General features: G+C 58.3%; 1 protein-coding gene across 2 annotated transcripts; it reads right to left on the bottom strand.

Annotated features, from left to right (window-relative positions):
- Positions 1-3,878: 3,878 nt before the first annotated feature.
- PPM1F (protein phosphatase, Mg2+/Mn2+ dependent 1F) lies at positions 3,879-27,268 on the bottom strand. Of its 2 annotated transcripts, none has more exons than XM_030836283.3 (8): positions 27,216-27,268; positions 22,215-22,457; positions 17,083-17,204; positions 13,556-13,758; positions 12,844-13,032; positions 10,677-10,820; positions 8,634-8,727; positions 3,879-7,472 (listed from the first exon to the last, which is right to left on the bottom strand). In XM_030836283.3, exons 2-8 carry the CDS (start codon positions 22,454-22,456, stop codon positions 7,165-7,167), a joined length of 1,302 nt encoding a protein of 433 aa, XP_030692143.1. In that variant the 5' UTR covers position 22,457; positions 27,216-27,268; the 3' UTR covers positions 3,879-7,164. The 2 variants fall into 2 exon arrangements, with proteins under 2 accessions (XP_030692143.1, XP_060166774.1); XM_060310791.2 differs by lacking the exon at positions 27,216-27,268 and adding an exon at positions 23,447-23,596.
- Positions 27,269-27,543: the final 275 nt, after the last annotated feature.

Raw genomic sequence — 27,543 nt, forward strand, 5'->3', positions numbered from 1 at the left:
TTGTGTGTCTGTCTCAGGTCTTAGCCACAGGCTCAGTGCCAATTACATGGCCTAGCAGCCTCCAGGCGCACTCAGAATGTCACTGGCCACCAGGCCCTTGTTCCCGAGCTCACGACTCTCCCACTGCCCCGTCTCCAGAGCTCCCTGAGCCTGCCTCCTCGGATGGGGAGGTGTCGCCAAATAGCCAGGCCTCCTGGCATTCGCCCACCTGCTTGGTCCTCGGGCCCCTGCCCACAGCAGAGCCTGCCCAGGCGGGGCCTGCGTCCTGTTCTCCACCCCAAGTCTAGACCAGCAAGCAATTGTGAAGGAATGAACCGTTTCTGTCTCTTTAAACAGCGTTAAAGCTCCCCCCGACCGCTTTGATTTTAAAAGTAAAACATGCTTATCAAACATTTGGAAAATATTACAAAAATAGTAATATGAAAGCCAATAGAAATCTGACTACCTAGAGGTAGGTAATCACGATTGCAATCATAGTGTGATTCCTTTCAGCCTTTCCTCTGTGTGGAGACTGGATATGTCTCCTTGTACATCTGTCCATTTACGTAGGCGATCAGATACATGCTTTCAATACACTTTGTATTTTGCTTTTGCCATTTAACATCACCTAAGTTTTTGCCCTAATCTTTACATTTTTCTAATTATTTAGATTTCCTTTTTGCCCCCCTATTTCATCTTACTAAAATTATTTGGGAACAGCATTTTCAAACACTAAGAGTCCACTCTGTGAATGACTACAACTGGTAGAGCTCTAGGCTGTGTTCCATATCTGGCTACAGTGGCAGTGAGGACCCTGGTCACCCACTAGTCACTGTCCACGCCTCCCATGCACAGTGATCAGACATTCTGTTGTTTGCTGTTGTCCCAACTGTCATTAATAGTCACTCGTTTGCTCTCAGCAGTGTCCCCATGTGGACAATAGGTCCAATGGACCTCCTTCAGGGGGCTAGGAAGCACCTGGAGATGAGGGTGGGCAGAGGCCACTCTCAGGTTCTGGGGACCAGTGTGGAGGATGGTGACACAATCCCTGAACCGAGGTGGAGCTGGGGGGAAGGGCAGTGGGTTTCGGAAACGTTGGGTCAGAAGTGTCCACATGACACTCCTGGCATATGGGCACTAGGACACTAGTTGAGAATGTGCACAGCAGCTCCGTTTCTGCAAAAAGCCAGAAACTCACACCACATGGATGAATCTGAGAAACAGGACGCTAAGTGACAAGGCATGGAGAAGAATGCAGCCAGCACAGTCCCATTTTCAGAAAAGACAAGCAAGACGAACTAATGTGTCGGGAGATGCACGATGTAACTGATTATCATCAGTTACATCCAATCTATGACATTGCTTCTTGGTGTTTATGTCAAACACCTGATGGAAGAACTGCCCAAGCTGGGAGAGGCAGTCGTGACAAGGGACGGCTCCCGGCGAGGCCACCCAGGCTGGACGGGAAAGGCAGCTGCTGAGAACCAGCTTCATCTGTGAGGCCTGAATTCACGCAGAACATGACGACACCAACAGGCCTTAAATGGACCAAGATGCTGCCTGTTTTTGCCAATGAAACATGTACATGCAGTTCAGGCTCAAATTTATGGCTCTTTTATTTTTATGTATTTATTTTTGGCTACGTTGGATCTATGTTGCTGTGCGCGGGCTTTCTCTAGTTGTGGCAAGCTGGGCTACTCTTTGTTGCAGTGCATGGGCTTCTCATTGTAGTGGTTTCTCTTGTTGCAGAGCATGGGCTCTAGGCGCATGGGCTTCAGTAGCTGCGGCGCGTGGGCTCAGTATTGTGGCTTGCAGGCTCGAGAGTGCAGGCTCAGTAGCTGTGGCGCATGGGCTTAGTTGCTCCGTGACATGTGGGATCTTCCCGGACCAGGGCTCAAACCCGTGTCCCCTGCATTGGCAGGCGGATTCTTAACCACTTCGCCACCAGGGAAGTCCCCATGGCTCTTATATTTAATCTTTTTCATCTTCAGCAACTTTATATTGTTTCTTTCTAGGCAAAAAGGTGTCTTTCATTTCTAGAGGCTTTTGTTTTGTTTTGTTTCTAAACACTTAACTTGGCTATTTTGTTCCACACCCAAAATCAAATCTTGTTTTTCTTCTTCTCTCTTTTCCAAGTTTTGTCCGTAGTCATATTACTTTTATAATTTAAGAAAGGAGGGGGAGGGGATGGGGAGAAAAGGGAGGAGGAGGAGGTGGTCTCCCCAGCCACAGCCATAAGGAGTGGTGGAGACAGTGGTCTGAGGAGGTGGTCTCAGACCACCTGGGGGTAGCCTCTGCCGGGGCTGGAGTGGTCCCCAGGCTGCTCTGAGGAGGCTGCACACACCCCTTGGCCTTGGGCGCCCAGATGTCCAGGCTCAAGTCCCCAGAAGCAGACCCAGGATGAAGTGCAGCTTCCTGGGTGGGGCCGGTGGAGGGTCTGTCCTTGACTGGTCCAGAACCAGGGTGGGCAGCTAGGAGCCCCGGGACACTCTGAAGGGAACTGGGGGGCCGGCTAGTCATCAGCCCTCCCAGCTGGCTTCCTGCCTGTCTCCCCGGCTCTGCTGGCTGTCAGTGGCGCCCCCAGGCTAGAACGCCCACCTGGTGGGCACGAGACCCAGTCCCCTCCCACCCCCAGCCCCACCAAGGCATACCCTGTGCCCTCGGCTGTCTGTGCCGGACTTGGCCTCTGGGTGCAGGTCCGTCCCCTGCTGCAGCCCCCACTCCCAGCTGCCATCACGCTGGCCTGGTCCTGGTCCAGGTCCAGCAGGTGAATAAGGCCCAGCTGCCCCAGGGGCCACTCAGCCCCACCCGCAGGCTCCAAGCTGTGTGACTGTGAGTGTGGGGGGTGCCACTATCTGCCTGCAGCACGTGGGCAGCTCATTAGGGAACAATCAAGACAGCATACACTTAAGAATGAGGTTCTGCTGGGCAGATTCTGCTGGGAGCTTTGGAGGAGGCAGAGGGGGCAGGCAGGGGGAGAGCGAGGGGTGAGTAGGTGGGGCTGGGGGGGCCCAGGGCCTGGTTGGGAGCCCCAGCCTCCCGTGGTGGCAGCCTGGAGCTAGATAAAGCTGCCTCCCTTGCTGCGTGGCCGGAGGGTGGGAGACCACTGCTCCAAGCCACCTGGAGCCAGAGGGGCACTGAAAGCCCTCAGGGGTGATTTGGGGGCAACATGCAAGGCCCACGGTAGGCGAGAGGGGGCACGCAGGCGCAGGCGAGCGAGCAGGGGACAAAGGCTCAGCACGGGGGCAGGGTTGGAGGTGGCAGTGTCAAAGCCATCCTGGCTGGCTGGCCCAACTCCCCTGAAAGCACCAGCACCTCCTCCTGCCCCTGTCTTGGGGAGTTCAGGCAGCATTTCGGCACCGTGGGTCAGCAGTCCCCGCGTGCAGGCATTTTTGATGTTTCCCACGTTCCCTTGAGATCTGAGCTCGGCCAGAGCACATGGGACCTCCTGTCTGAGTGTGATGGGGGAGGGTCTCCATCCTCAGAGTCCCTGGGCCACTGAGGACTCCTGCAGGCTCCGCAGGGGCCAGACCCCCCACCCCCGCCACTTTTCTAAAAAGAAGTATTTATTTTTGGCTGCGTCAGGTCTTAGTTGCAGCACGCGGGCTTCTCTCTAGTTGTGGTACGCGGGCTCTACAGTGCGTAGGCTTAGTTGCCCCACGGCACATGGGGTCTTATTTTCCCAACCAGGGATTGAACCCACGTCCCCTGCGTTGGAAGGCGGATTCTTAACCACTGGACCACCAGGGAAGTCCCCTGACACCCCTCTTGTCACCCCTGGAAGAGGCTCGCAGTGAACAGCTTTCCTGCTGCTAGTGCTGGCAGGCTCCCAGGGACGGGAACCAGGCTGGCTGGTGGGCTAGAGGGGCTGCAGGCCAGCAGCACTCTCCCGAATCACCTGCTCACTTTGCAAGATTGGTAGATGATCCCCCAGCAGCTTCCAAACACACCCTGGTCGCCAGGGACCAGGAGCGAGGAGGTCAGAGAAGAAGGCAAGACTCGGGACTCGGGGGTGGGGTTCAGAGCTTGTGGTTTATTGACACGAGCACAGAGGCCCCTGGGACTTGTCCCTTGGATGGGGAAACAGCCACCCTGTCTGGGAACAAGACCTCCTCCCACAGAACACCATTTCCAGGAAGCGCACCAAGATGTGCATGGATAAACCCTCGGCAAGGCTGCAGGTGCATTTAGCAAAGCTGTGGAGCCTTGGGGAAGAGTGCAGGCCTCCGGGGCTGCCCGCTTGGGGCTGCCGCCAGAATCAAACCCAAGAGCTCATTCTGCAAAGGCCCACTTGGTCTCCATTTGGCTCGGGTCGGGGCCAGGCCCAGGAGCAGCGCAGCTATACCCCCACCCTCTGAATACTGCAGACGTGGCCAGGACACCTGAGTCCACGGTGGAACTCTAGCTGCAGGGGAAGGGGCAATGGTGGGGCCGCATGATGGCCCAAGGAGGACAGGGGTCACTAGAAGGTGACCCAGGACCCCAGACAGACAGCCTGTGCTTCTCCTGTGAGGCCTGCCCCCGGTTGCTCTTCCCCCTTGAAACACACCAGTTCCTAGTCCTGGATGCTGAGGGTGGGCTGGGTCAGGGAGGCCGTGTTTCCCCCTGGGATTTCAGCACTGGCGCTGGCCCCTCTCCTGGGCCTCCCCCACCCCTGCTGCCTGGGAGCCGCCCCACCTGTGAAAGCAGGGCTCAATAGCTCTGGCTTTTGTTTTCCATATAAGGAAGGCGCTGGCATCAGTAGCTTGATTCTTCCCCAGCCCACTTACTGTTAAGAATAGATACTAATAATACTTAATCACCCCTCCCTGCTGGTGGGGGGAGGGGCCCTTAGCCCTGGCAGCATCGCCCCAAGACGCCCCAGTTTGCCCAGCACCTCCAGAATTCCAGTGGCGGCTGCACAGACTCAGTGCAACAGACTCAGTACAGAGGGGACACTGAGGCCCAGGGACGCACAAAGATAATGACCGAGTGACAAAGCTGAGGCTTGAGGAGGCGACGGAGGTTTCCAGATCAGTGTCCCTGGCTAGTGGCCCTCTTGGGACTGTGACCTGAAGAGGAAGTGGGCCAGGACTCGCAGAGGCTGAAAGTGCCCAGTCCAGAGGGGAGGATGGCTCAGTGCCCAGGTGTTGCACGAGGCAGGGCTCCCTTGGGCCCCCACCCCAACCTGAGGGCTGGCTGATCCCTGTCCTGGGAGGGGCCAACGAGGGGGCCTCTGGCTCCCAGAAGGTGGGGCATTCAGGTTAGACAGAGCAACACCTGCTCACTGGGCCACCAAAGCTGCTCTCTGAATTGTGACCATGCTAAAGTTGCTTTCTACCAGGAGCCCCTGAGCTCGTGGTCTCAGCCGCTGCATCCCTGCTGGGAAGGAGGGGACGACGCTGAGCCTGCAGGTGGCGTCCCGCTGCTTCCTGGGGACTGGCCTTAGGAGGGGCTCTCACTGCCCTCCCTTCCCTGGGTGAGGGGGGCAGAGGCTCCCTCAGTGCAGCCGGGATCACGGTGCGCCCTGCATAGCCTTTCCTGGGCCCTCCTACTGCAGGTGGACTCTGACCGCCTCCATGGGACCCTGCAGCCTCAGGGACCCGGCACCAAGCCCCCTCAGTGACATCCTCTAAAGCCTCAGCTAAGCCACCCACTGCCCTTCCCAGACCTGCTAGCCTCTGCCTGTGGCAGCCTGCCCACCACAGGGAGCCCAGGTCCTCCCACCAAGTACCCCTCTCCCTGGGCCCTGACCTCTGCCTGGAGCCCCTGCCCGGCCCTGCGCTTCCAACCCTACACCCACTCAATGGGAGCCAGCAGGCAGGTGGGCTGCGGCCAAAGCAAGGCAGCAGAGGCCGCCACCCACAGGCAGAGCAGGACAGACTCCCCGTGGCATCCCCCCTGCCTCCAAACACAGCCGGAGACCCTCAGGCTGCCTTGGCCTTGCAGAGCCCCTTCGGTGTGTTTCCTGTTGAAACCAATTCAACTACCAACACACAAGACCTCTGGAACATTCCAAACAGCAGCAAGGACCTGCCCACTGGCGGAGCTCAGTCCCTCAGCCTGGGGTCCAGTCAGAGATGTGAGAGGCAGGGCCACAGTCACCCCGACTCTGGAGCCCCAAGGCCCAGCCCACGTTCTCATCGGCGCATCACAAAGGCAGAAAGAACTCTTCCGGGAAGAATTCTGGCCAGAATTATACCATTCTGACAAAACAAATCCTGCTTTTGAAAAAACTGAAACGTGCTATCAGAACCCGTCACAGGCCCGGCAGTTCCAGCCTTGCCTAGAGCTGTTTAAGGCACTTGAATGGCTTATTTACACCACCTGGAAAAGTGTGTTTCAATCCTGATCTAGGGGGAAAAAATCCAGTAATACTGCAAAAGAAGTTTCTCAAAAAAAAAAGCAATTCTTAAGTTTTCTAAGGAATAAAATAAGTGCTGAGCTCTGCTTAAGTTATATGACACAACGGGTCCTATTGGCACTGACAGAACAAGGACAAAACCTGAAATACTGCTTCTGAATTAGACTTTTCTCTGGAAAAAAAAAAAAACCCACAAACAAGACACACGTGTCTTTGTCTGAGTGTTCCCTCCCTGGTGCACGAGGGGTGAGCGGGAACCAGGGAGGTCACTAGTGGGCACCGCAGATCAGACCCCTGGCGCCTCCCCCTTCCCCATGAGGCCACCCTCCCCACTTGGGAAGCCACTTGGCTCGGCCAGGACCTGCTGGGCACCAGCACCAGACAGGAACATTGGTCCATACAAGTCCTCCCAGTGACGGGCAGTGAGGGGTGGATGGGAAAACTTTGCTGGACACCCAGGCACTGGAAAATGTCTGTGGCTCTTGGTTCTGCCCGAAGGTCCCACACACAGAATCCTGCTACCCTGCAAGCATGCCCAGTGTCTTTGGTTTGGCTGTGGCCGCCGCCTTAGCCTCTGGTCCCACCCCTGCCCGATGGGGCCCAGAGCCTGTCCACTTCCTGGGCCCCTTCTCCTCCGTGAGGTCTCCTTCCTGGACTTCCTTTGGACATCCTGCCATCCCACTGTCACCCCGTCTGCTGTGAGCAGGCGATGCCCCTGGCAGCCACCAGGATGGGGTGACGCAAGCAGGGCCAGAGGCCGTGAGTGGCGTCACCTGCCCACCTCCTGCCGTGTCCTAAGGCATCCGCGGGGGAGGATCACAGGGACGGGGGGCCCGGACCTCCTAGCTTCTCGGCACAGCATCGGTCTCTGGCTCCAGCAGGTCTCGGGGTTCCCGGAGGAAGACCACCATGACCGTGATGTTGTCGTGGGAGCCCCGCTCCCGGGCGGCAGCCACCAGCTCCTCAGCCACGCGCAGCCCACTGCCCTGCTGCCCAACCAGGTGGCTCCGCACGAGGCCGGCCACCTCCTGGTGGGGGACCACGTCGAAGAAGCCATCGCAGGCCAGCAGCAGGTAGTCCTCGGAGCCCGTCAGCGCCCGCGAGGCCGTGTCCGCCTCCCCAGACACGTAGGGCTTCTGGAAGACGTCCCCTGGGCGTGGGAGAGAATCGTGAGGGCCATGCCCCTGCAGCTGTCCCCTCCCCAGGCCCCGGCCTGCCTGTAGCCACCCCGCCTCCAACACAGGGTGAAAAGGTAGCTTCGCAGGGTGCCAAGTGCTCCAAAGGAACAGAGCAGGGCGATGCGACAGACTTGCCCTGTGTCCCTGCGGGCAGAGTCAGAACCCAGCAGGGCCAAGGGCAGCTGCCTACAAGAGCTGTCTCACTTCAGAGGGCACACAGGCCGAGGATGCTGTCCGGGTGTGGCCCTGGCCCTCTCCAGCCCCTGCGGCTCCCTGCGCACCCAACGGGCACCTAGGCCGAGTCGGGATGCTGGCTCTGCCTCCCATGCACCCTCTCCCATCCCCCTATCGCAGGAGAGAACAGGGCACAGCCTCCGCCGGATCCTGCCCTGGGCTTCTCTCCTGCTCAGGCCTCCCCTGAGGGCTTCCCGCTGGTCCTCCTCCCCCGCTGTGGCCCTGACATTCACTTCTCCCCAGGGCACGAGCCAGACATGTTGCTCCCTGACACGGAGCTGCCCAGTGGTCCCCTCTCCAGTCCCGGTCCCCTTGGAAGGAGCCTGACCCCTCCTGGCCTCCATGTGGGCCACCTCCTGGGGTCCAGCTGTAAGGAAGGCACCGTGTGTGTCAAGAAGCACAGAACGTTTCAGGAGGCTTGGAGGGGCCAGGGCCACGTCTCAGGGTGTGGTGCGGGAGCAGGAAGGGAACGATTTCTCAGCCCTGGAGGGAGGTCTGAGCCCCAGACCAAGGCCTGGCAGCCACAGGAGATAGGGTGGGGGAGGGGTGCCGTTTTTCTCACTTTTTTTTTAAGGTAGAAAAAAGAATCATCAGCGTGAAAGGTGGGTAGGGGAGGGTGAGCCTTATTTATAGACTGTCTATTAAAAATTACCTTTAGCACATACAGTAACTGCCAAGGGTTTCCTCCTAGATCTTTCTGAGAAACTGTTTTAATGAACATAACAAGCTGCAATTATCTGTGCAGGATGCAAGTTTCCGAGGTGGCTACACCCGTGCTCTGGATTCACCAGAGCCCTTTTGCAGTCTGACTGATGAGCAGGTGAGGCTGCATTCCCAGACCACCCGGTGAGCACATTCCCAGGCCCTGGGGCCCCCTCCCAAACCCCTCACCTCCTTACCGATGGCTCTGGAGACAGCCAGGGTCCCGTTGACCCTCCAGCAGTCCATGTGGGACACGAAGCCACCCAGTGCCTCAATGCGGTCCTTCTCGTCCTGCGGAGACAGCCAGGGTGGGCCGGGTAGGCCGCGTGTGCCGATGGCATGCCCGCGCTGCCCAAGGGGAGACCAGCTGGTTCCAAGGCAGCACTGGGAGCCGCGGCTCTGATCAACGCCCAAGGGAAGCCTTAGTGAGGCAGTGAGAAATGATGAACAACCTAAATCATCCCAAAGATGCAGGAATGGCTAAGCAGGTGATGGTGCCAATGAAGACGGACGGCCAGTCCCCGAGCAGCCTTTTGGGGTCCAGGAAATGCTCACGGCAGCAGAAAGAGCCAGAGCCCCGGGGTCCAGGTGGGGATGCTGTGCCTCCCTCAATGGCCCAAGCATGTGTACCTGCGGCCACTCTGCAGAGCTAGATGAAACCTGAGCCAGGCCCTGGACGAGCCCTGTGCCCCTGCATTCTTGTCCTTCTCACCCCACCCCTACCCCCATCCAGGCGCTGTCCGGCTCCACAAAGGACGACGGTGCTCCAGGCATTAAGAGGACAGCACAGAGGCCTGGTCTAGCCATGAGTCCTAAAAACCGTTTCGGTCCTATAAACTCCCCTGAAGGAGAGGTTTCCCAGGTGTGAGCCTGCTGCCTGAAGGGCGGTAACACAGCGTCTGTGCTGGAGCAAAACCCCATTGCCTCGTGCCCTCCCCTGTGGCTCCCACCTCTGTTACCTCACCTGGTACAAGGCTGGGGCATCCTGGGGCTCGGGGCACCCCTATCTTCACTTCTTGTCTCCTGGGACACCCACCGCCTCGGCTGCCCTCTCACCTCATCCTTCCCACCTGCCCGAAACAGCCTCCCCAAGGGCAAGCCCAGAGCTGGTGGCCGGTGGGTGGGTTCCCAGCAGCTTGGCTCACCAAGGCTCCCTGCCCACTGCTTCCTCTCACCGGCCCCACCTCCTGCCCACTCGCCCAGGGCTGAGGGGCTGAGTGGCTCACCTGGCAGGTGGGCCCAGGCGGGTGGTCGTTCCTCCTATGCTCGCTGCCACAGGGCTGCGCTCTCCTGCTTCCCCCCTATCTCTGATGGGACTCGCTCAATCTCCTGCCACACCCTCCCCACTGCAGACCCTGCAGCTCCATGCGTGGCCCCCGGGCCCATATCCCCAGCCCCTCCAGTGTTCACGGGATGTCCCAACAGCCCCCGCACTCCCAGGGAACATCCCACCCCGAGTTCCCCGGCCCTCAGACCAAAGGCATCACCACCCTCTCAGAGGCCCGAGGCCTCTCTGGCTCCCCATCCCAAAGCCTGGCCTCCCTCTTCTCCCTCCTGACTTGACAGGCAGGTCCTCCCCACAGCTGGCTGGCGACTACAGTGGCATCTTTGTGACCCAGGCCTCAGCTTGCCCTCCGCTGGTCCGATCATTCCAGAAGCCACCAGATTCCTTCCAAAGTGCCTCCTGCCCCAGGAGCAGCAGCCGTTGAGTGCCTCAGCGGCCGGTCCTGGCTTAACTTGCTCTCTCCTGGACCCCAGGCCTGGCCTGCCGGGCCCACACCTGCCTTGGGATCCGGCTCTGCCTCCTTCCCTCTCATTTCTGCATCTCCCAACAGCTTGTCCATGCCCTGCAGCTTTCAGCCCCAAGTCTGGTCCCTTCCATCTCCGACTCAGCGTCACCTCCTCCCTGAAGCCCTCCTCCCCCACAGCCCAGGTGGCTGACCACTCCCCACCTGTGTGCAGGAGAGGACCCTGCCCATTAACTCCTTACTGCGCCGCCTGCTGGGCAGAGGGGCCAGCTCTCCCCCGCAGCTCTGGGCTCCATGTTGCTGTGACAGGAAGGGCTCGCGCGGGATTCCTGGCAGCTAAAGCCCCAAGCTTTACGTCCTGGGACCCCCAGCCACTTGAGTCAGGCAGGGAGCCCTCCCCTGGAGGAGCACCAGGAGTTTCCTGGGAAGATGGTCCAGGGCCCCTTTACGTCCTAGTCCCCCTGACCACCTGCCTGCCTAGGGGCCCCTTACCTGCCGCTCAGGTCTGTGTGGCTCCATCAGCTTCACCACCTGCCCCTGCTGCACCAGGACCACCTGGGAGTCCCCGAGCCAAGCCACGTGCAGGGTGTTCCCGGCGATGAGCGCGCACACCCCTGTAGTGCCGCTCTGCAGCCGCTGCAGGGAGAGGGTGCACGTGGGTGAGGACGGCGAGGCCGCCACAGGCACACGCCCCATGCTGGCCAGACACCAATCCCGGAACAGTGCTCAGCGGGAAACAGGAACAGACCGATGCACGCAGGGACCAGGCAGCAGGAAAGGGGCATTTACATCAAGTCAGCAGAGCAGACTCTGCCATTTCACGGTGTCAGAAAGCAGACAGGTGGGTGTCTGGGGAGCTGGGGGGCAGAGGCGGGGATGACCAAAGATAGAAGAAACTTTGGGGGTGATGAATACCTCTGTTACCATGGTGAGGGGCACACGGGCATAGACATGCCAAAACCTACCAGATGGTACTCTTTGGACAAGTGGAGTCTCTTACATGTTAATTACGTATCGGCAAAGGTGTTTTTAATAACAGAGCCTAAACTAAACAGCTCTGCTTAAGAGACTCCTTTCTTGACTAGAGCAGCAGCCCTGAGCTCCCGGCTGGCGGGGCTCCCACCTCACAGTCTTAGACCTGGAAGGTTTTCTGTTTAGATTTAAATCCAGCCTTGTTGATTCTGGTGAGGTCTGTGCTCAGAGCATCTGATGACAATGCCTCCTGCCCCCACCACGTCTCCTCCTCAGCCTTGTTGACGGGGCCAGGCCTGAGCTCTCTGGGCCTGTTTCTCGATCTCAGAAAGGGACACGATCTTAGTATCCACCCTGCTAGGAGGACCCCCGAGGTTCCAAGGTGAGGTTCAGGGGGCAGTAAGGTCACAGAGGGACCGGATGCGTCCTTTCTTCTTTCAGAAACAAACGCCTCATAGTGGTAACTGCCGACACCAGCAGCCTAGGGAGACTTCCCCGGGGGGAGGTGTTTGGGGGGTGGGGAGCCTCAGGTGGACCACGTGTTGCTGCTTCCCGTTATTGCCCTTCGCCGATGGTGCATTTTTCACAAATTGAAGGTTTGTGGCAACCCTGCCTCGAGCAAGTTTATTGTCACCATTTTTCCAACAGCATTTGCTCACTTCCTGTCTCTGTGCCACATTTTGGTAACTCCTGCAATATTTCAAACTTTTTCATTATTATTATTCTCTGTCATGGTGATCTGTGATCAGTCATCTTTGATGTTCCTACTGCAAAAAGATCACAACTCGAAGGCTCAGATGATGGCTAACATTTTTTTAGCAATAAGGTGTTTTTTATGGTACCTGTGTTGTTTTAGACGTAATTCTGCTGCACGATTATAGATGAGGGTACAGTGTAAACATAGCTTTTATCTGCACTGGGAAACCAAAACATTCATGTGACTCGTTTTATCCCAATATGCATGTTACAGAGGTGGTCTGGAACCAAACCTGCAAGATCTGAGGTCTGCCTATATCAGTGCTGTGTTTTGTTTTCTGTACTTTACGATGTTTAGACAAATCAAGGGCCTTCTGAATCCTGAAGAAAGTACCCCTCCCAGGGCTAATTCCTAAAGAAAGCAAATGTCTCCCCAGGGACTGTGCCTTTTCTGCACAAGCCAGGTGGTCTGAGCCCATGTCCTCAGCCAGGGTCCCTTGCCAGGCCAACATCTCCCTGGCCTGGATGGCTGGGGACCACCCCGTAGCCCAGAGCCTGTCAGGCTTATTCAAACTATCTGGTCCTCAGCTTGTGACGTGCCTGCCTACGGAGGTCACCTTGAAGCCTTGGGGCCACGCTTTCCTCTCTCTCGGTCTCCTGGCTGACCCTGGTGCTCCCCATGTGGCCCTGCATGGGGTGGCGTCTCTTGGGAACCACAGGCAGATGCCTCTGCATCTGTCATCCCACTGTACCTGATTAGGAGGAAATCCTCGGTGCATTTTAAGACAAGCTGCCCTTCCCCGTGAGGCCCTCACACCCTCTGCTGGAGTGGGGGCAGCCTCACACTGCTTCTATTCAAGCCCCCTTCCAGGCACAAGTGAAAGGACACGACTGCCAGCAGGGTTGAGCAAGGGCCTTCTGCCAGCACCAGCCACTTCGGCTTCCTTCCCTCTGTGAGGCCTGGCCCCTCTGGCCCCACCATGGTTCTCACCTCTCGCCTGGCTTTCCAAAGGAACATCTCATCGGTGCAGCGGAAGGCTGCTCGCAGGGCCCCCGCGGGGTCAGTGGGCAGCTCTGGTCGGTGGGCAGCGACAGCGTGCACGTGCACAGATGCGTACCTCGCAGCGTCCACCCCTCCGTGGCCATCGAACACGGCAAAGTAGGCACGGTCCACAGAGTCCTGGTGGGGAGCGTGGTGGGGGTCACAGTCCTGCCAGCCCTGGGCCTGACTGAGGCCGCAACCTAGCCAGAGACTCTGGTCTGAGGGTGGAGATGGGCACTTCTGGGACAGGGTGTGGCGGGACAGCACGGTTTCCACCACTAGACAGGCTACGTTGGGGGGTCTGGGAGAGGATGACCCTCGGGAGCCTCAACTTCTGCTCTGGGCCCAGCTGGGGGGAGCATGGGATGAGGGGAGAGGCGCCAGGTGGCTCCCAGTGGGTGGGGAGAGCAGGCTCAGCAAGCAGGGGTCCAGGTGCATGTGGTGCTGGGGCCTCCCGTTCCTTAGCCCCTCAGCCGGGAAAGCCAGGGCCTGGGGGCTGCCCAGGCCCAGGAGCGCTGGGACCTGGCCTCCTGACGGAAGCCGTGGCCATCCCTCCTGTCTCGGCTCCAGCCGGCAGCCCTGCTTGGTACCCAGGGTCCTCCCCCGCCCTTGCAACCTCCCACTTCCCGCCCGGCCCTCCCCGCCCAGGCAGAGCACTCACCGATAGGCCAAAGAGCAGGTTGAAGGCAGGGAGGCACACGTGCCGGTCCTCCATCCTGCGGCGGGCGTTGCGGATGGCGTGCACGGAGACCAGCCACTGCCGCTGCGGGACCCGGGCAGCCACGGGCACCTGCTTCTGCCACTGGCTGCACACTTCCCAGAGCCGGTCAAAGAGGCTCCGCGCCAGGCCCGCAGCATCCAGCACTGAGGCGTAGGAAAGGGGGCTGTTAGGGAAGTGCCACCGCAGGCCCTCGGGGGCTCCCCACTCTCCACCCCCTTCCCGTGGCCCCTGTAGCCCGTCGCCGCCCAGGGCCTCCTGAGCACAGCAGCCTAAGAAACCGCGCAAACAGCCTGTGTCATCAGCATGAGAAGTGTCTGGTTTGGCAACACACACAAGGAGCACCTCCCCACCTCAACATGGCGAGGCCACGCCCCTCATGGGAGCCCACCCCAAGGAAAGAGCTGGATATGCAAAGATAATTTAAGAACAAGTACAGAATCATTTATAATTGTGCATTAATTAGAAATAATATACATCCAACAACAGAGTAAATTATGGTCTGTTCTCCCGGTGACGAATTAAGCTGCTATTTTTCACAACTAAACACGTAACTGCCATTCGGCCCAGCAATTGCACCCTGGGGCTCAAATCCCAGAGAAATGGAGCCTAGTTCACATGAGACATGCGCCCGGTGGTCCCAGAAGTGTTATCTGCAACAGCTAAAAGCTGGAATCAGCCCAGACACCCTTTAACAGGTGAACGATAAACTCCCAAACATCGCACCCCGAACAGTGCTCACAGGAAGGAAGGAAAGAGCTACTGACACACAGAGACCTGGGCAAATCTCAGGGAACCACACTCAGTGAAAAAAGCCAATCCCATGTGATTCCATTTATATGCATACTTGAAACGACAAGATTATAGAGATGGGTGGCTGTCAGGGGTTAGGGTGGGGAGGGGGTATTACGGTAGCCATAAAGGTAACACGACATCCTTGTGGGATAAGATTACGTCGTAACACGACATCCTTGTGGGATGAGATTACGTCACGATCCTAGTCGTGATATTTCACTAGTTTTCGAGATGTTACCATTGAGGGAAACAGGATAAAGATGCAGGGGGTCCCTCACTGTTATTTCTCACAACCGCACGCGAGGCTATGGTTACCTGAGTTTAATTTTAAAAAGTTAAAGGGTGAAACAGAAATAGACTTTGCAAGCATATGAGATGCTCATGTCACGACATTAAAAAAAAATGATATTAAGAAAAAATGTGAAAAAAAAAGAAAGAGAGGAAATTACACATATGGTTTGATCATGAGAACGTGAAAAGCCTTTGACCCGCTTGGGCCCAGAAGATAAGAGGCGAGAAAGGCATAAACCCCATAAGGTCAGCAGTGGGCATCCGCAGGGCTGGGTCCGCGGCTGAGGCTTTTCCTTAAAGACACTTTTTTGTGCTTTTCCCATATTCCACTACAACCAGGAGCTGGTTTTAAAATTTGTCCATAAATGCTTTGCTACTTCTCCCTTCGAGAATGGGGCCTAATCCCCTCCCCTTGAGGGCAGGAAGGAGGACCTCGGCCCACAGACTCCCGAGGCCGAGGCCGCTCAAGGCAACTGCTTGCTGGGGCAGGGCGGGGCGGCTGGAGGCTCCACCTGCCCGGCCACACAGAGGTCTCAGTCATACCTCCGCCCTCAGGAGTTGATTCTTTTTTAAAAAAATTAATTAATTTTTATCTGTGTTGGGTCTTAGTTGCGGCATGCAGGATCTTCTGTTGTGGTGCACAGGCTTCTCTCTAGTTGTGGCGTGTAGGTTTTCTCTCTAGTTGTGGTGCATGGGCTCCAGGGCGTGTGGGTTCTGTAGTTTGTGGCACGCGGGCTCTCTCACTGAGGCGCATGAACTCAGTAGTTGTGGCGCACGGGCTTAGTTGCCCCGCGGCATGTGGGATCTTAGTTCCCCGACCAGGGATCGACCTGCGTCCCCTACATTGGAAGGCAGATTCTTTACCACTGGACCACCAGGGAAGTCCCAGGGCAGTGATTATTATAACACTCGAGTAATGCCAGTTTTGCAAGAATGGCTTCGATAGACTGATTTGACTGTGTTCTACTCCCATGACAGGGGTGAGCTGTTAAGGGCGGCGGGCCCAGGCCTGCTTGGAGGGCAGGGCCGGCCGAGATGTCCTTCCCCTTCCCCAGCCCGCAGGGCCCCCAGGCCTGGCTCTAGGGTGTCAGCTGCGCAGTTCCTTCCCGCCAGCAGGTGGCGCTGACTTCCCGCTGGACGTGGGCGGAGCTGGCGGGGCGCCCCTTTGTGAGCCGCGCGGGCAGCAGGCTCTGCACAGGACAAAGGCGGTCTGTCACCCGCACAGCCTCAGGGCAGGAATTCGGAGCTGGGCTGGGCTGGGCTGGAACGCAGCCGGGCGGGGAGCCAGAGAACAGGGTGGGGGGCGAGGCCACGTGTGTCCCCCCCCCTCCTGGCTCTGCCCTCCATGTGGCATTAATGCCGAGTTTAAAGGGACATAGCTGGATAGTAATTATGTGAGTGGTGGAGGTGTCAGGTAACCATCTGCGATGCATAAAAGGACCGAATCGACACATTGTGCACTTAAGTTACAGTTACAAGTCAATTATGTCTCAATTAAAAAACAAACAATAATAAAGCAACACTGTCCAATAGGAAATGGCAAAGGAGGGGAAATCTGCTGAGGCTCCAAATGCCCCCCACCCCCTGCCCACCCCAGGGCTGGACCCCAGGACCCACCCTGCTTCTCTGCATCCCAACTGGCCCACAGCCCCGCACCTTCTCCAGCAGGTGTGGAGGAACTGAGACCCTGCTCAGGCGGGGCTCACCCAACACTCTGCCAGGGCCTGGCCCACAGGCTCTCGCTCTCTGCAGTTCTGGTCCAACGTGAACCGACTTTTGGGTGGAATACAGTTGGAAGGAACTACTAAGAAAGGGACAGAAAGGCCTGCAAAACAAGGGCCCTGCCTGATCCAAGGCTCATTCCCATCCTGGGCTCCTTTGGCCGCTGACTGCTGTCCCCGGAACAGGACACAGGCCTCTGTGGCGCCTCCCCAGGCTCTCAGGGACCCTCAAGTCTCCACCTGACAAGGGTCCCAACCTGGATCAGCTGAGACACGGCCCGAGCTCTGGGTTTTCTACCACTGGACCCCGGGACCAGCTCTCGCATCAGCACCCACTTGTCACCCGCTGAAGTGGAAGAGCGTGTGGGTGAGGCCCATTGGCACCTCGGGCTCCTCCTGTGTGACCCGGGACAGGGCTGTTTGTCTCCCGGGCTGCGGCGCTCACCCCGCTGGCTCCATGCTGGGGAGGTCTCTCCCCGTGACTGGTCTCTGACACCCTGTCGTAAGCACACGAGCCCGGCGCTGCCCACAACCCCTCTGTCCACCAGAAAAACGGGAAAGGAAAGGGGGGCCAGGTGAGCCCTGACACTCCCCTGCAGCCTGGCCCCCATCTGGCTGGAGAGTGTTGCCCAATAAGCCCAGGGCCCCAAGAGGGAGACTCACGGGTCACAGGGGCCTCCTCTTCCTCCTGCTCCGGCAACTTCCTGAACTCAGAAAGGTCCGTCTGCAGCAGCTGGGAAACTGCCTCGTGGGCCAGGCAGGCAGCAAGTGGTGGCGGAGCGCTCCTGGGGGCACAAACCCGGAGTGAGGGGCTGGCTCCTCAGCAGGAGCCAGCACCCCAGAGCCTGCCCCACACTCCAGGCAGAGACCCCCAGCCTCTTTCTGCTGCCGGAGGCCCTTCCAGAGGTAGCGGTGACCGCTCACACTCCACGTGCACCCACGACAGGCAGGTCGGCCTCTGGTCCTCGTGCTGGACGGCCATCCACGCAGTACCATTTATGGGGCCCTCACTGGGGCTGGTGGGGAGGGGGAGTCACAGACGTGCGAGCTGCCTCTCTGCTGGTCACAGTGGCCAGGCCAAACTGCCTGACGTCCAGCCTTATACCAGCTCCTGGTACCCAATACCAGCTGGGGACCCTTGGGGGTTGGGGAAGTCCTATAAGTTGAACTGTGTCTCCCAAAATGTGTATGTTACAGTTCTAACCCCCAGTGCTTCAGAATGTGACCTTACTTGGAAATGGGGTCGCTGCAGATACAATGAGTTAAAATGAGGTCCCACTGGAGTAGGCTGGGCCCCTAATGCAGTAATGTTGGTGTCCTTATCGAAAGGGGAAATTCAGACAGAGACCCACAGGGAGATGCTCTGTGAAGGTGAAGACTGGTGAGCTGAGCCTATAGCCGAGGACTGCCAGCAACCGCCAGAGGGACCAGCCCAGCCGACATCCTGCTCTGGGACCTCCAGCCCCCAGAATCCTGAGACAATACGGTTCTGTTGTTTAAGCTGCCCAGCCTGTGGTGCTTTGTCACGTACGCCCCAGGAAAGGAATCCAGGGAGCGTGGGACCCATGGGCAGTGTCTGGAAGATCAGGCTGTGTGCAGCCCAGGGCGTCCCTGGGCAAGGCAGGCTGTTGGGACAGCTGGTGAAGGGGAACCTGGGGAGGCAGCATGACCTTGGTGTGGCTTGAAGAGAGACATGATATAATCCAATTGGGCTTTTTAATTTTTATTTTATTTTTAAATTTTATATAATTTTTTTTGCACTTTGATTATTGTGCTTTGCTTTATTGCACTTTGCATACACTGCAATTTTTTTAACATCTTTATTGGAGTATAATTGCTTTACAATGGTGTGTCAGCTGCTGCTTTATAACAAAGTGAATCAGCTATACATATACATATATCCCCATCTCTTCCCTCTTGCGTCTCCCTCCCTCCCACCCTCCCTATCCCACCCCTCTAGGTGGTCACAAAGCACCGAGCTGATCTCCCTGTGCTATGCGGCTGCTTCCCACTAGCTATCTATTTTACATTTGGTGTGTATATATGTCCATGCCAGTCTCTCACTTTGTCCCAGCTTACCCTTCCCTCTCCCCGTGTCCTCAAGTCCATTCTCTAGTAGGTCTGCGTCTTTATTCCCGTCTTGCAATTGGGCTTTTTTAGACTTCCTGGCCTCATCTTGGAGGGTGGGCCTGGCAGTGGATGGGAGGGGACAGAGCAGGCATTGGGCAGGGGACCGGGCGGGTCCACAGTGAGTCTCAGGTTCCACTGAGGTCAAGAGGCCTGTGGCCAGTGGGCACGTGGTCCGGGTGGATGAAAGGGGTGGGGCAGAGAGCAGCTGGAGCAGCTGGAGAAGTGGGGTGACCCCAGGGGTGCCACCTGGGGCCGAGTCTGGGAAGCAAGACCTCGCTGGCTGCTACCAAGGTCAGACAGGCTGCGCAGAGCAGAGCTGAGGGTCAGTGCAGGCAGGAGCCGGAAAGCAAACAAGGGGGATGGGAAGCCTCCAGTACGGGACAAGAGGGACACTAGGCAGCTCCGGGAGGTCGGGGGGTGGAGAGACCGAGGCCAGTGGGAAGCACTATAGGAAATTCTTTCCACAGGCTCCAGGGCCTGCCCGCCTAGCCCCCAGCCTCGGGGGCCCGCTCCAGCCACAGAGCCCCCTGGCTCCCCGAGTATAAGGGGTGGCTCCATCCCCCAGCTGTCCCTGCAGCCTCTAGGACTCATCCTGCATCCTGACCTGTCCCCGAAGTCTGGGCCAGGTGGGTGGGCACATCCCTCTGGGCATCCCGGTGTGTGTCTACAGATGGCCTTAGGGATCTACTGGGATGAATTTGTCATTTTTTAAAATGAGATAGTGACTCAGGGGAGCAGCCTCTGGACCTGCCTTTAGAAAACAACCAGCCATGGACTTCCCTGGTGGCACAGTGGTTAAGAATCCACCTGCCAATGCAGGGGACACGGGTTCGAGCCCTGGCCCGGGAAGATCCCACATGCCGCAGAGCAACTAAGCCCGTGCGCCACAACTACTGAGCCTGTGCTCTAGAGCCTGCGAGCCACAACTACTGAGCCCACGTGCCACAACTACTGAAGCCCACGTGCCTAGAGCCCATGCTCCACAACAAGAGAAGCTACCACAATGAGAAGCCCCAGCACCACAACAAAGAGTAGCCCCTGCTTGCCGGAACTAGAGAAAGCCCGCGCGCAGCAACGAAGACCCAAAACAGTCAAAAATAAAAATAAATTAATTAATTAAAAAAAAAAAAAGAAAAACAACCAGCCAAGGCATGAGAAGTGTGTTCCTCTGCTGTGTGGGGATTTCCTGCCAGCCTCTGGGCTTTCCTTTTTCAGGGCGGGGAGAAGTGCACCTCTGCTCCCAGCGCTGGGGGCAGTGAGGCAGCTTCCGGCCATGGGGAGAGGACAATGCCTGGATGTGGTCCCCAGCCTGGCTTCCTGGCCGCCCTCCCGTCTCATCCAGGGGTCCTGCCTGGTGCCCCGAGGCCCCTAAAGATGACAGCGATGCCTCGGAGACCAGGACCAGGTACCCAAGAAAAAAGAACCACTCTTATCTGGCCACCTCGGGGTTTCCAAGGAGCCACCAGTCTAGAAGCAGAAATGAAAACGCACATCAGTGGCCACAGTGTCAGGGACGCACCACTTAGGGACCTGAGAGGTGACCGCTGACCACAAGGGGAGGACTGGAGGTAAATCACCGCAGTCCCGACCTCGTGATCTGACTCCTGGACAGTCTCACACAGGATTCTATTTACAACCTGAAAAACCCCGCGGACCAACACACTCGGGCCTGGATAGCCAAGAGCCTGCACATGAGCTGCTGGGACATGAGGGTAGGGGCCCCGACCGCCAGATGTGTGTAGACGTGTGACACGTGTGACATCTGTGTCTACACAGTAAAGAAATACTAGGGAAAGACAAAAATAAATCCATTAAAATGGCTGGAAAATATGAGACTTTAAAATTCCTTCAAGGTTGGGAATTCCCTGGCTAGTTAAGACTGCGCTTGCACTGCCAAGGGCCCAGGTTCGATTCCTGGTCAGGGAGCTAAGATCCCGCAAGCCGTGCGGCGGAACCAAAAGAAAAAAAAAATCCTTCAAGGTGGATTCATGGGGGGCCTATAGGGGCCATGGGGGCCCACCTGCACCACCCCTGCCAGCCTCAGGCTCTGGGGCTGTGAACCCTGGCCTCTCGCCGATCACCGATGGTCTCAGGCCTGCTATGTCATCTGCTAATTAACGGGAGCTCATTCACCCCCTGTGCTCAGGGCCTGGCGCTCTCCCCACTCCCCCAGCCTCGCCCGCTGCTCGGCCTTGAGGGGCCCCGCTCCACCTTGAGAGTTCCCCCCTACTTGAGGGGGAAACTTGAGGCACCCGCCCTCCCCCATAACTAAACTCACCCCCCAAGGCCCTGCCCGCAAGAAGGTCCTCTCGCCCTCCTCATGCCTGGCAGGGGCACCAGCCCTGCCCAGTGGCTGCTGGGGATTCAGGGCCCCTCAATGTTCCTTCTGTCCCCCAAGTGCCACTGTGGTGCCTGGTGGGTGCCAGGCCCTCCCTCCTCTGCACTCCCAGCCCCTCGTCTCTCCCACATCCAGCACCCAGACCGCCAATGTGGCCTCGTCAGGCCCCAGGCCCGCTTGGCTCCACTGATCTGCTTTACGGCACCTGCCTCTGAAATATTTTCCCAAAGCAAAACAAAGCAGCCCGCATCGCCCTCTGCACACACCACACCGAGGGACAGGTCACTGGCATTTCCCCCGAGCTCCATGGACGCGGCCCTGGAGTGGGCCCGTAGCCTTTACGTTCCTATCTCTGACTGTTATGGGGCCTCGGGTCCCACCAAGCAGGTGCCCCAGGGGTGCGAGAGGGTGGGGCTGACCTGCCACGAAGAAAGAGCACTTGGGGACACGGAACGCCACCGCAGAGGCTGGGGCGTGTCCCAGCACAAGGGGTAACCCAGTGACTAGCACTGGTGGGTGCAGCCCCTGGGGAGGGATGAGGTTCACAGGGGACGAGTGACCCACCAGCCCTCACCCATGAGCCTCCCTTGTGGCTGCCGGTGGTGCACGTCTCCCCCGACACCTGCCAAGCTGGTCGTGTCCCTCTCTGAACCTTGTCTTCACGGCCTGTGAAACAGGGACAGTGCCACCACCTCTCAGGTCTTGGTGGCCAGGGGACTGCCAGGCCTCAGGCCAGTCTCTTAGCCTCTGCCTCCCTGACTGCGAGACAGGATAGAAATGGGACCTACTGCTAGCATCCATCAGGGGTTGAACTGTGTCCCCCGGAAAGGTCCGCTTAAGTCCTAATCCAGTGGCTCAGGACGTGACCTTGTTTGGGATTAGGGTCTTGGCAGGTATAAGATGAGGTCACACAGGAGCAGGGCCCCTAATCCAACAGGACTGGTGTCCTTACAAGAAGACGAGAGACACAGACAGACAAGGAGGATGCCTGGTGACAACAACAGCCAGTCTGGGGTGATGTGTCTACAGGTCAGGGCACATTCAGGACCAGGTGACACCAGAAGCTAAGAGGAAGGCCTGGAGCGGCCCTGACTTCCGGCCCCCAGGACAATGAGACGGGGCACTTCTGTTGCTCTAAGCTGCGTGGTCTGTGGCGCTTGGCGGTGGCAGCCCTGGGAAACCCACGGGGCTGGCAGGGGAGTTCTGCGCAGAATGTAGTCAGCAGGAGCGGAAGGCAGGGGGTGAAGGCAGCCAGGGTGAGGGTCGTGCCCTGTGCTCCCTTCCCCCTTCCATCCTGGGCCACTGTCCCGGCACCCACACCGCTCACCTGCTGCTCAGGAAGCCCATGGCCAGCTCAGCCAGCTCGCCTTCCACCTCCTCCTGGCTCAGCATCGTCCCTGGGACCTTCCATGGCAAAGGGCTCTCTGGGCCCAGCGGGGCTGGGAAGTCGCGGAGGAGCTCGTCCAGGAAGCTGGGGGTCTCCTCTGCCTTCTGGCTGTTCTGCTGTGGGGTTCCCGAGGCCATGCCCAGAGCATCCTGGGGGGCTGCTGCTGGGTCACTGGTCTTCATTCTGGGGAGAGACGTGAGGGTTGGCAAGAATACAGTCGATTGGCGCCCTACAGTGCTGAGCGCCTCACTTTCTTTGCTTCCCCTTGAAGCATTGAGGGGCAGGCGCCGCACCAAGTTCGGGGCTCCAGGCAGAAAGGCGGGGCCCCCGGGCCTCACACACAGTTCCGGGGCCCACGTGGGAGGGACAACCCTGAGAGGGGACCTGGGGGAGCCCAGAGAAGTGGCTTCAGGAGACAGAGCCCGGGGCAGAGGGATGTCCTGAAGGAGGAGGAAGGCATGTTCCTGGCAGAGGACGGCTGGTGTGGCCAGAGGCAGGCAGGAGAGGGACCCAGGGCCAGGCCATGGAGGCAGGTGGACACGGCCAGAGCAGGGGTTCCACCTGACGCCGGACCTGGGCAGCAGGAAGGTGAGGAGGTGATGCCACTGGGCCTGGGAGCCTGGAAGTCATGCCCAGAGCGGGGCAGGGCTACCTGATGGCACGGTGGCAGGGCCATCGTACAGAGGGCGTGTGGGCAGGAGGGAAGCAGAGGGTTAACCCAGGAGAGTCAGGGCCTTTGGGACATGGTCAAGCCTTATAAGTCCTCTCAGGAGGAGTCCCAGGCCTCCTGAGGCTTAAAAGGTTTGTCCATGTCCACAAACACCCCGACCGTCCTGGGCTTCAAATGGGCTGGAGGATGGGGGATACAGGGGGCTCACTGCCCACTGAGGATCAGAGCTCCTAACTCAGCACAAGTCTCCTGGAAGAACAGAGACAGGACACATAAGACAAGCAGGCATGGGGGTGAGGGGGAAGGGGAAGTAAGATGTGTCATCAGTGGAGGGTCTGGAGGGCAAAGGGTGAAGAATTAAGAAACAGGGAATTCCCTGGAGGTCCAGTGGTTAGGAGTCGGCGCTTTCACTGCTGGGGCCTGGGTTCGACCCCTGGTTGGGGAACTAAGATCCCACAAGCCACGTGGCACGGCCAAAGAAAGAAAGAAACAAACACAAAACCTCTCTCATCTGTCAGCGAGGAGAATTGGAAGTTAATTTCTTGAAGTAGACACACATGAATAACACAGGAACTGGGGCGCTTGTGATGGAAGGTTCTGGGGACAGGCTCCCAGTCATGGCCATCCCTCCTGTCTGCTCACAAGTGAGTGACACAACACAGCTCCAGGCCGCAAAAAACAAACAGGGAAACAAATGAAGGACGTAAGATAAAGAACAATCAGGTGAGAGCAAGCTAGACACTGCGTTATAAACACAAGGGTCCGAGACTGTGAGATGGGGGGCCGGGCCGGGCGCCGTGGGGGTGGTAAGGGCAGGGAGGAGGCAGCCAGGCGGGCCTGAGCCAACGATAAACAACAGGAAGGTGGCGTGAACTTCCCAGGAAGCTCAGACACCCTTGGGCAGGGAGAGAGGCCAAGCTGCCTCTTCTGCCTGTGAAATGCTCTGGCCTGTTGCATAGAGGAGAGAAATGTGAGTGACGCAGAGCTGTCCCAGGCAACACTGGCCCCAGCTCCCCTGCAATTCTGAGTCCAAACAAATACGAGGCCCTGAAATTGCTGGTGGCCCAAAGCACGCTCATTAGAGACGTGATTAGGGTCAAATGGTGCTCACTGACCTCCCAGGGCGCATGGGAGGGCCCACAGCCGAAAGCAAAGCACCGAATTCAGGCCCTTCACCTTCAACCTCGCTGATGGTGGTGGGTTTTTTTGGGGATGCAGGGGCCTCCTTCTTGCCTCCCAGCCTTGGGATGCTGTTCCTTGGGCCTGGACCCCAGTCCCCCGAGTCTGTTTCTCGGTGGGTTGGGAGCCCCCCCCTCTGCAGCACCAAGGCCTGGTCTCCGCTGTGCCCCTGTGCCCACCGCTCCATGCCCAGGCATGACTGTGTACCTAAGGGGTGAGGGCTGCTACTCTCATGGCCTGGCCTAGCCCCGCCTTTGCTAGACAGGTGGGCATCACCAGGACCTACCAGGCTTGTTTTCGCATAGCCTGGCAGAACAAAGGGCCAGGAAATGAGCCGGGACAGTGGGGTAAGGGACAAGAGTAACTTCCTTCCTTGCCATCTTCTTCTCAACCAGCTCCTGGATCTGTGACCTACCCCAGCTGATATGAGCCCGGGGCCGAGATGACAGCGCGAGGGAGAAATTCCTGCCCAAAGGGGCCCAGAGGCAGCCCTGGGAGGGTCAGGAGGGGCAAGGGCAGGACCATAGCCCTGAGCTCTCCCAGGACCAACTGAGGAGCCAGTCAAGAAGGATGGAGGCCAGCAGGCAGGCAGTGAGATGGGGGGATGCGGCGGGGCTGGGCCTGGTGTGGGGGTCCTGACCTGGGAGCTGGTGAGAAGCTGGGGCGGGGGTGGGGGGGAGACTCCTGAATGAGGACCTGGAGGGGGGGCGTGGGAGGGACACTGGGCCGCCAGCCCCCACTGCCACCTGCTCCACCGGTCTGGCCAAATGTGGCCTGAGGCCAGGTCCTCCAGCTCCTGGAACGAAGCCCCTCTGCACTGCTCATCAGCAGGAATGACAGTGCTGCAGCTAATACCCGCCAGGGGACTGCAGGGCCGCCACCCTCTGAGCGCACTTCCGCTACCACCTCTTCTTGCACCCCCCCCAATACCCCGTGTTATTACCCTCACCTTTCAGGCGAGGCATCAGCGAAAGGGCCAAGTTACCCAGCCAGGGTCCCAGTCAGGCCAAGGTGGGACTGCGGAGCCCGGCTGCTAACTGGACAGAACCCCGCCCACCCCTCATGGGCCGCCGACCCTGGGGCTGGCCGCTCCCAGGCCCCTCTTTCATTTCTGCGCCCATCGCCCAGGTGCAGCCCTGAGAGCTCCGGCCCTGCCTCTGCTGAAATCCCCATGGCTGGGGCACAGCCGTCTTCACGGCTCTATAGCACTTCTGCTCGCATCTGACTTGTAAAAGCCCATTTTTCTTTTTTTTCCGTTTAAAATATTTATTATCCTCCAGGTTAACCGTTTTGACTTCGAAGCTCAACCAATGTGTGTTTGTACAACTGTGTTTTTCTCGGCAGTATGGACAAGATACTTGTCAAGTCCTGTTTGATTTCAGAACAGGAGTGAAGAGAGAAACAGCAATCTTTAGGAAGGGAAACTGCATCACTGTTACAAAAGTATTCACAGTTAAACATTTTTCTGCAAACATTTTTCAGCAAACATTTTTCTGCAAGTAGAGAGCCTTATTCCTTCGTTCATAAACAAACACTGGGAAGAGTATGGCAGAAACCCTTCCAGATATTTTCCCACATATGTATTTTTTTCTTTTTAAAACACTTATGGTAAACTATACATAACATACAATTTATCATTCTACCCTTTTAAGTGTACAGTTTTGCTGCATTAAGCACGTTCACATTGTTGTGCAAATGTCACTTTTTACAGGCTTGACTTCTCACAAGATTATAAACTGTACTCCCACACCCGGTCTCTCGGCTGTACCACAGCCCTCCGTGCAAGGCCCCTTTGTGCATGGCTGCTGGCACATGTGGGCAGAGGGAAGGTGTCGGCCTCCTCCCAACACCCTGCAGCAGATGGTGTGGGTTGGGAGGTGCAGCCTGAGGCCTGGTCCCTTGAAAGAGGAAGTTAAGACACTCTACTAAAGGTGGTGGGCAGCGAACAGGTCCTAAGGACAGGGCTGGCTTCAGGCCATATCACAAAGGAATTCTAGGAATGAACGTGTGGAGGTTTGCAGAGTGGCCTGCATCCTGTTTACCTCTCACAACTATGCTGAGTACACGCTGTTGGACTCAGCCAAGTTGCAGTGAAGAAACAGACTCAGGGAAGGTCAGCAACCTGAGGCCACACAGGCAGGAAATGGCAAAGCCGGAATCAGGTGGGGTCTTCCCACGCCTTTGTCATTTCCAGCTCAGTTGCAGGAGGAAGAGTGAACTGTGACAATAGGCCGGATATGGCACAAAAGCCAGCAGTGAGCTTCATGTTCTATCTCCCATGGTGGGAGCACAGCTCACCCACAGAACTCGTGCCAGGGAATGTCATTAGGATGTGTCACTCAGGACGTGTCACTCAAGACATGTGTCCAGCTGAGTGTAAGGCTGCGGGGAGGCGTCCATCACCATTGACTAGGCCCCACTATGTTAAGCCCTGCACTAAAATCCCTACAATCAGCTGCCATATCTCCCTGTTGCACAGAGAGGCTAAGGGGCTTGCCTGAAGTCACACAGCTGCACTGCTGGAGCCATGGCCTCCCTACCGGAGGTTCAATCTCATATGCGTCTCGCTAAAGCTGCTGTAGCCCAAGCACTGGCTTTAACTAAAACACCTTAAATACGCTTGGGGGAGGGCCGGGTGGGGGCAGGCCAGGGGTGGAGGCGCTGGGGCAGAGCTGCAGTCCGGCAAAGGTGCGGGGGCTTCTGGGGTAGGGGTTTGGGCAGGGGCCCGGCCAGATGCTCCCATGCGGGCGGAGGGGAAGGAGGAAGCCCAAGCATTGGGGGCACGTCAACCCTCAGCACCCCATCCTGCTTCACGGCCCTCGGCCCCCCGGCTCGGCCACACCCCCGCGAGCCCAACCCCCACCGCTGCACCCTGGGCGCGCAGCCCCCAAGCCCGCCCCGGGCTCCCCGGGTCCCGGCTGCCGCCCCCGCTTTCAGCCCCCACTCGGCTCCCAGCCCCTCGCGGCTCCCCATCTCGGCCTCCTCATCTCCCCAACCCGCCCCTGCACCCCTGGCGCCGCCGCCGGAGCCTCCCCGGGCGCGTCAGCACCCCGCCCGCGCCCCGCTGCACCCCGGGTCCCCACGGTCCTCACCTGCCACTCGGCCGCCCGGCGCCCTCTAGCCGCTCCCAGCCGACCCCGCCCACTTCCCGTCCGGCCACCGCGGACGCCGCGCAGGCGCAGTCGGGCCCAGGCGGGAGGGGCCGGCCTCTGCTGCCTCCTGGCGGCCCGCTGCGCGCGCCGGCAACCCCACCCGGAGGACGAGCGCACCTGCGGCCTGCATCCCGGCCATTGCATCAGGTCTCTACCTGTGGTGGCTGTGTAGATGGGGCGGTGCCCAGAAATTAGGCAACTTGCGCAGTCAACAGACGGTTAGCAGCAGAACAGGGATGCGAGCCCACACTGCCGAGGGCCCACGACA

The sequence above is a fragment of the Globicephala melas genome, chromosome 13 (genome assembly GCF_963455315.2).
Source record: "Globicephala melas chromosome 13, mGloMel1.2, whole genome shotgun sequence".
NCBI lineage: Eukaryota > Metazoa > Chordata > Mammalia > Artiodactyla > Delphinidae > Globicephala > Globicephala melas.

What these genes read in the sequence shown, in the direction of transcription:
- PPM1F (XM_030836283.3), bottom strand. Translation starts at nt 22,456, where the DNA reads ATGAAGACCAGTGACCCAGCAGCAGCCCCCCAGGATGCTCTGGGCATG. An exon ending in TTTGGAAAGCCAGGCGAGAG is followed by an intron (nt 10,821 to 12,843) that starts GTGAGAACCATG and finishes CTCTCCCTGCAG; the next exon opens with CGGCTGCAGAGCGGCACTAC. An exon ending in GGCTGTCTCCAGAGCCATCG is followed by an intron (nt 7,473 to 8,633) that starts GTAAGGAGGTGA and finishes TCCCACGCCCAG; the next exon opens with GGGACGTCTTCCAGAAGCCC.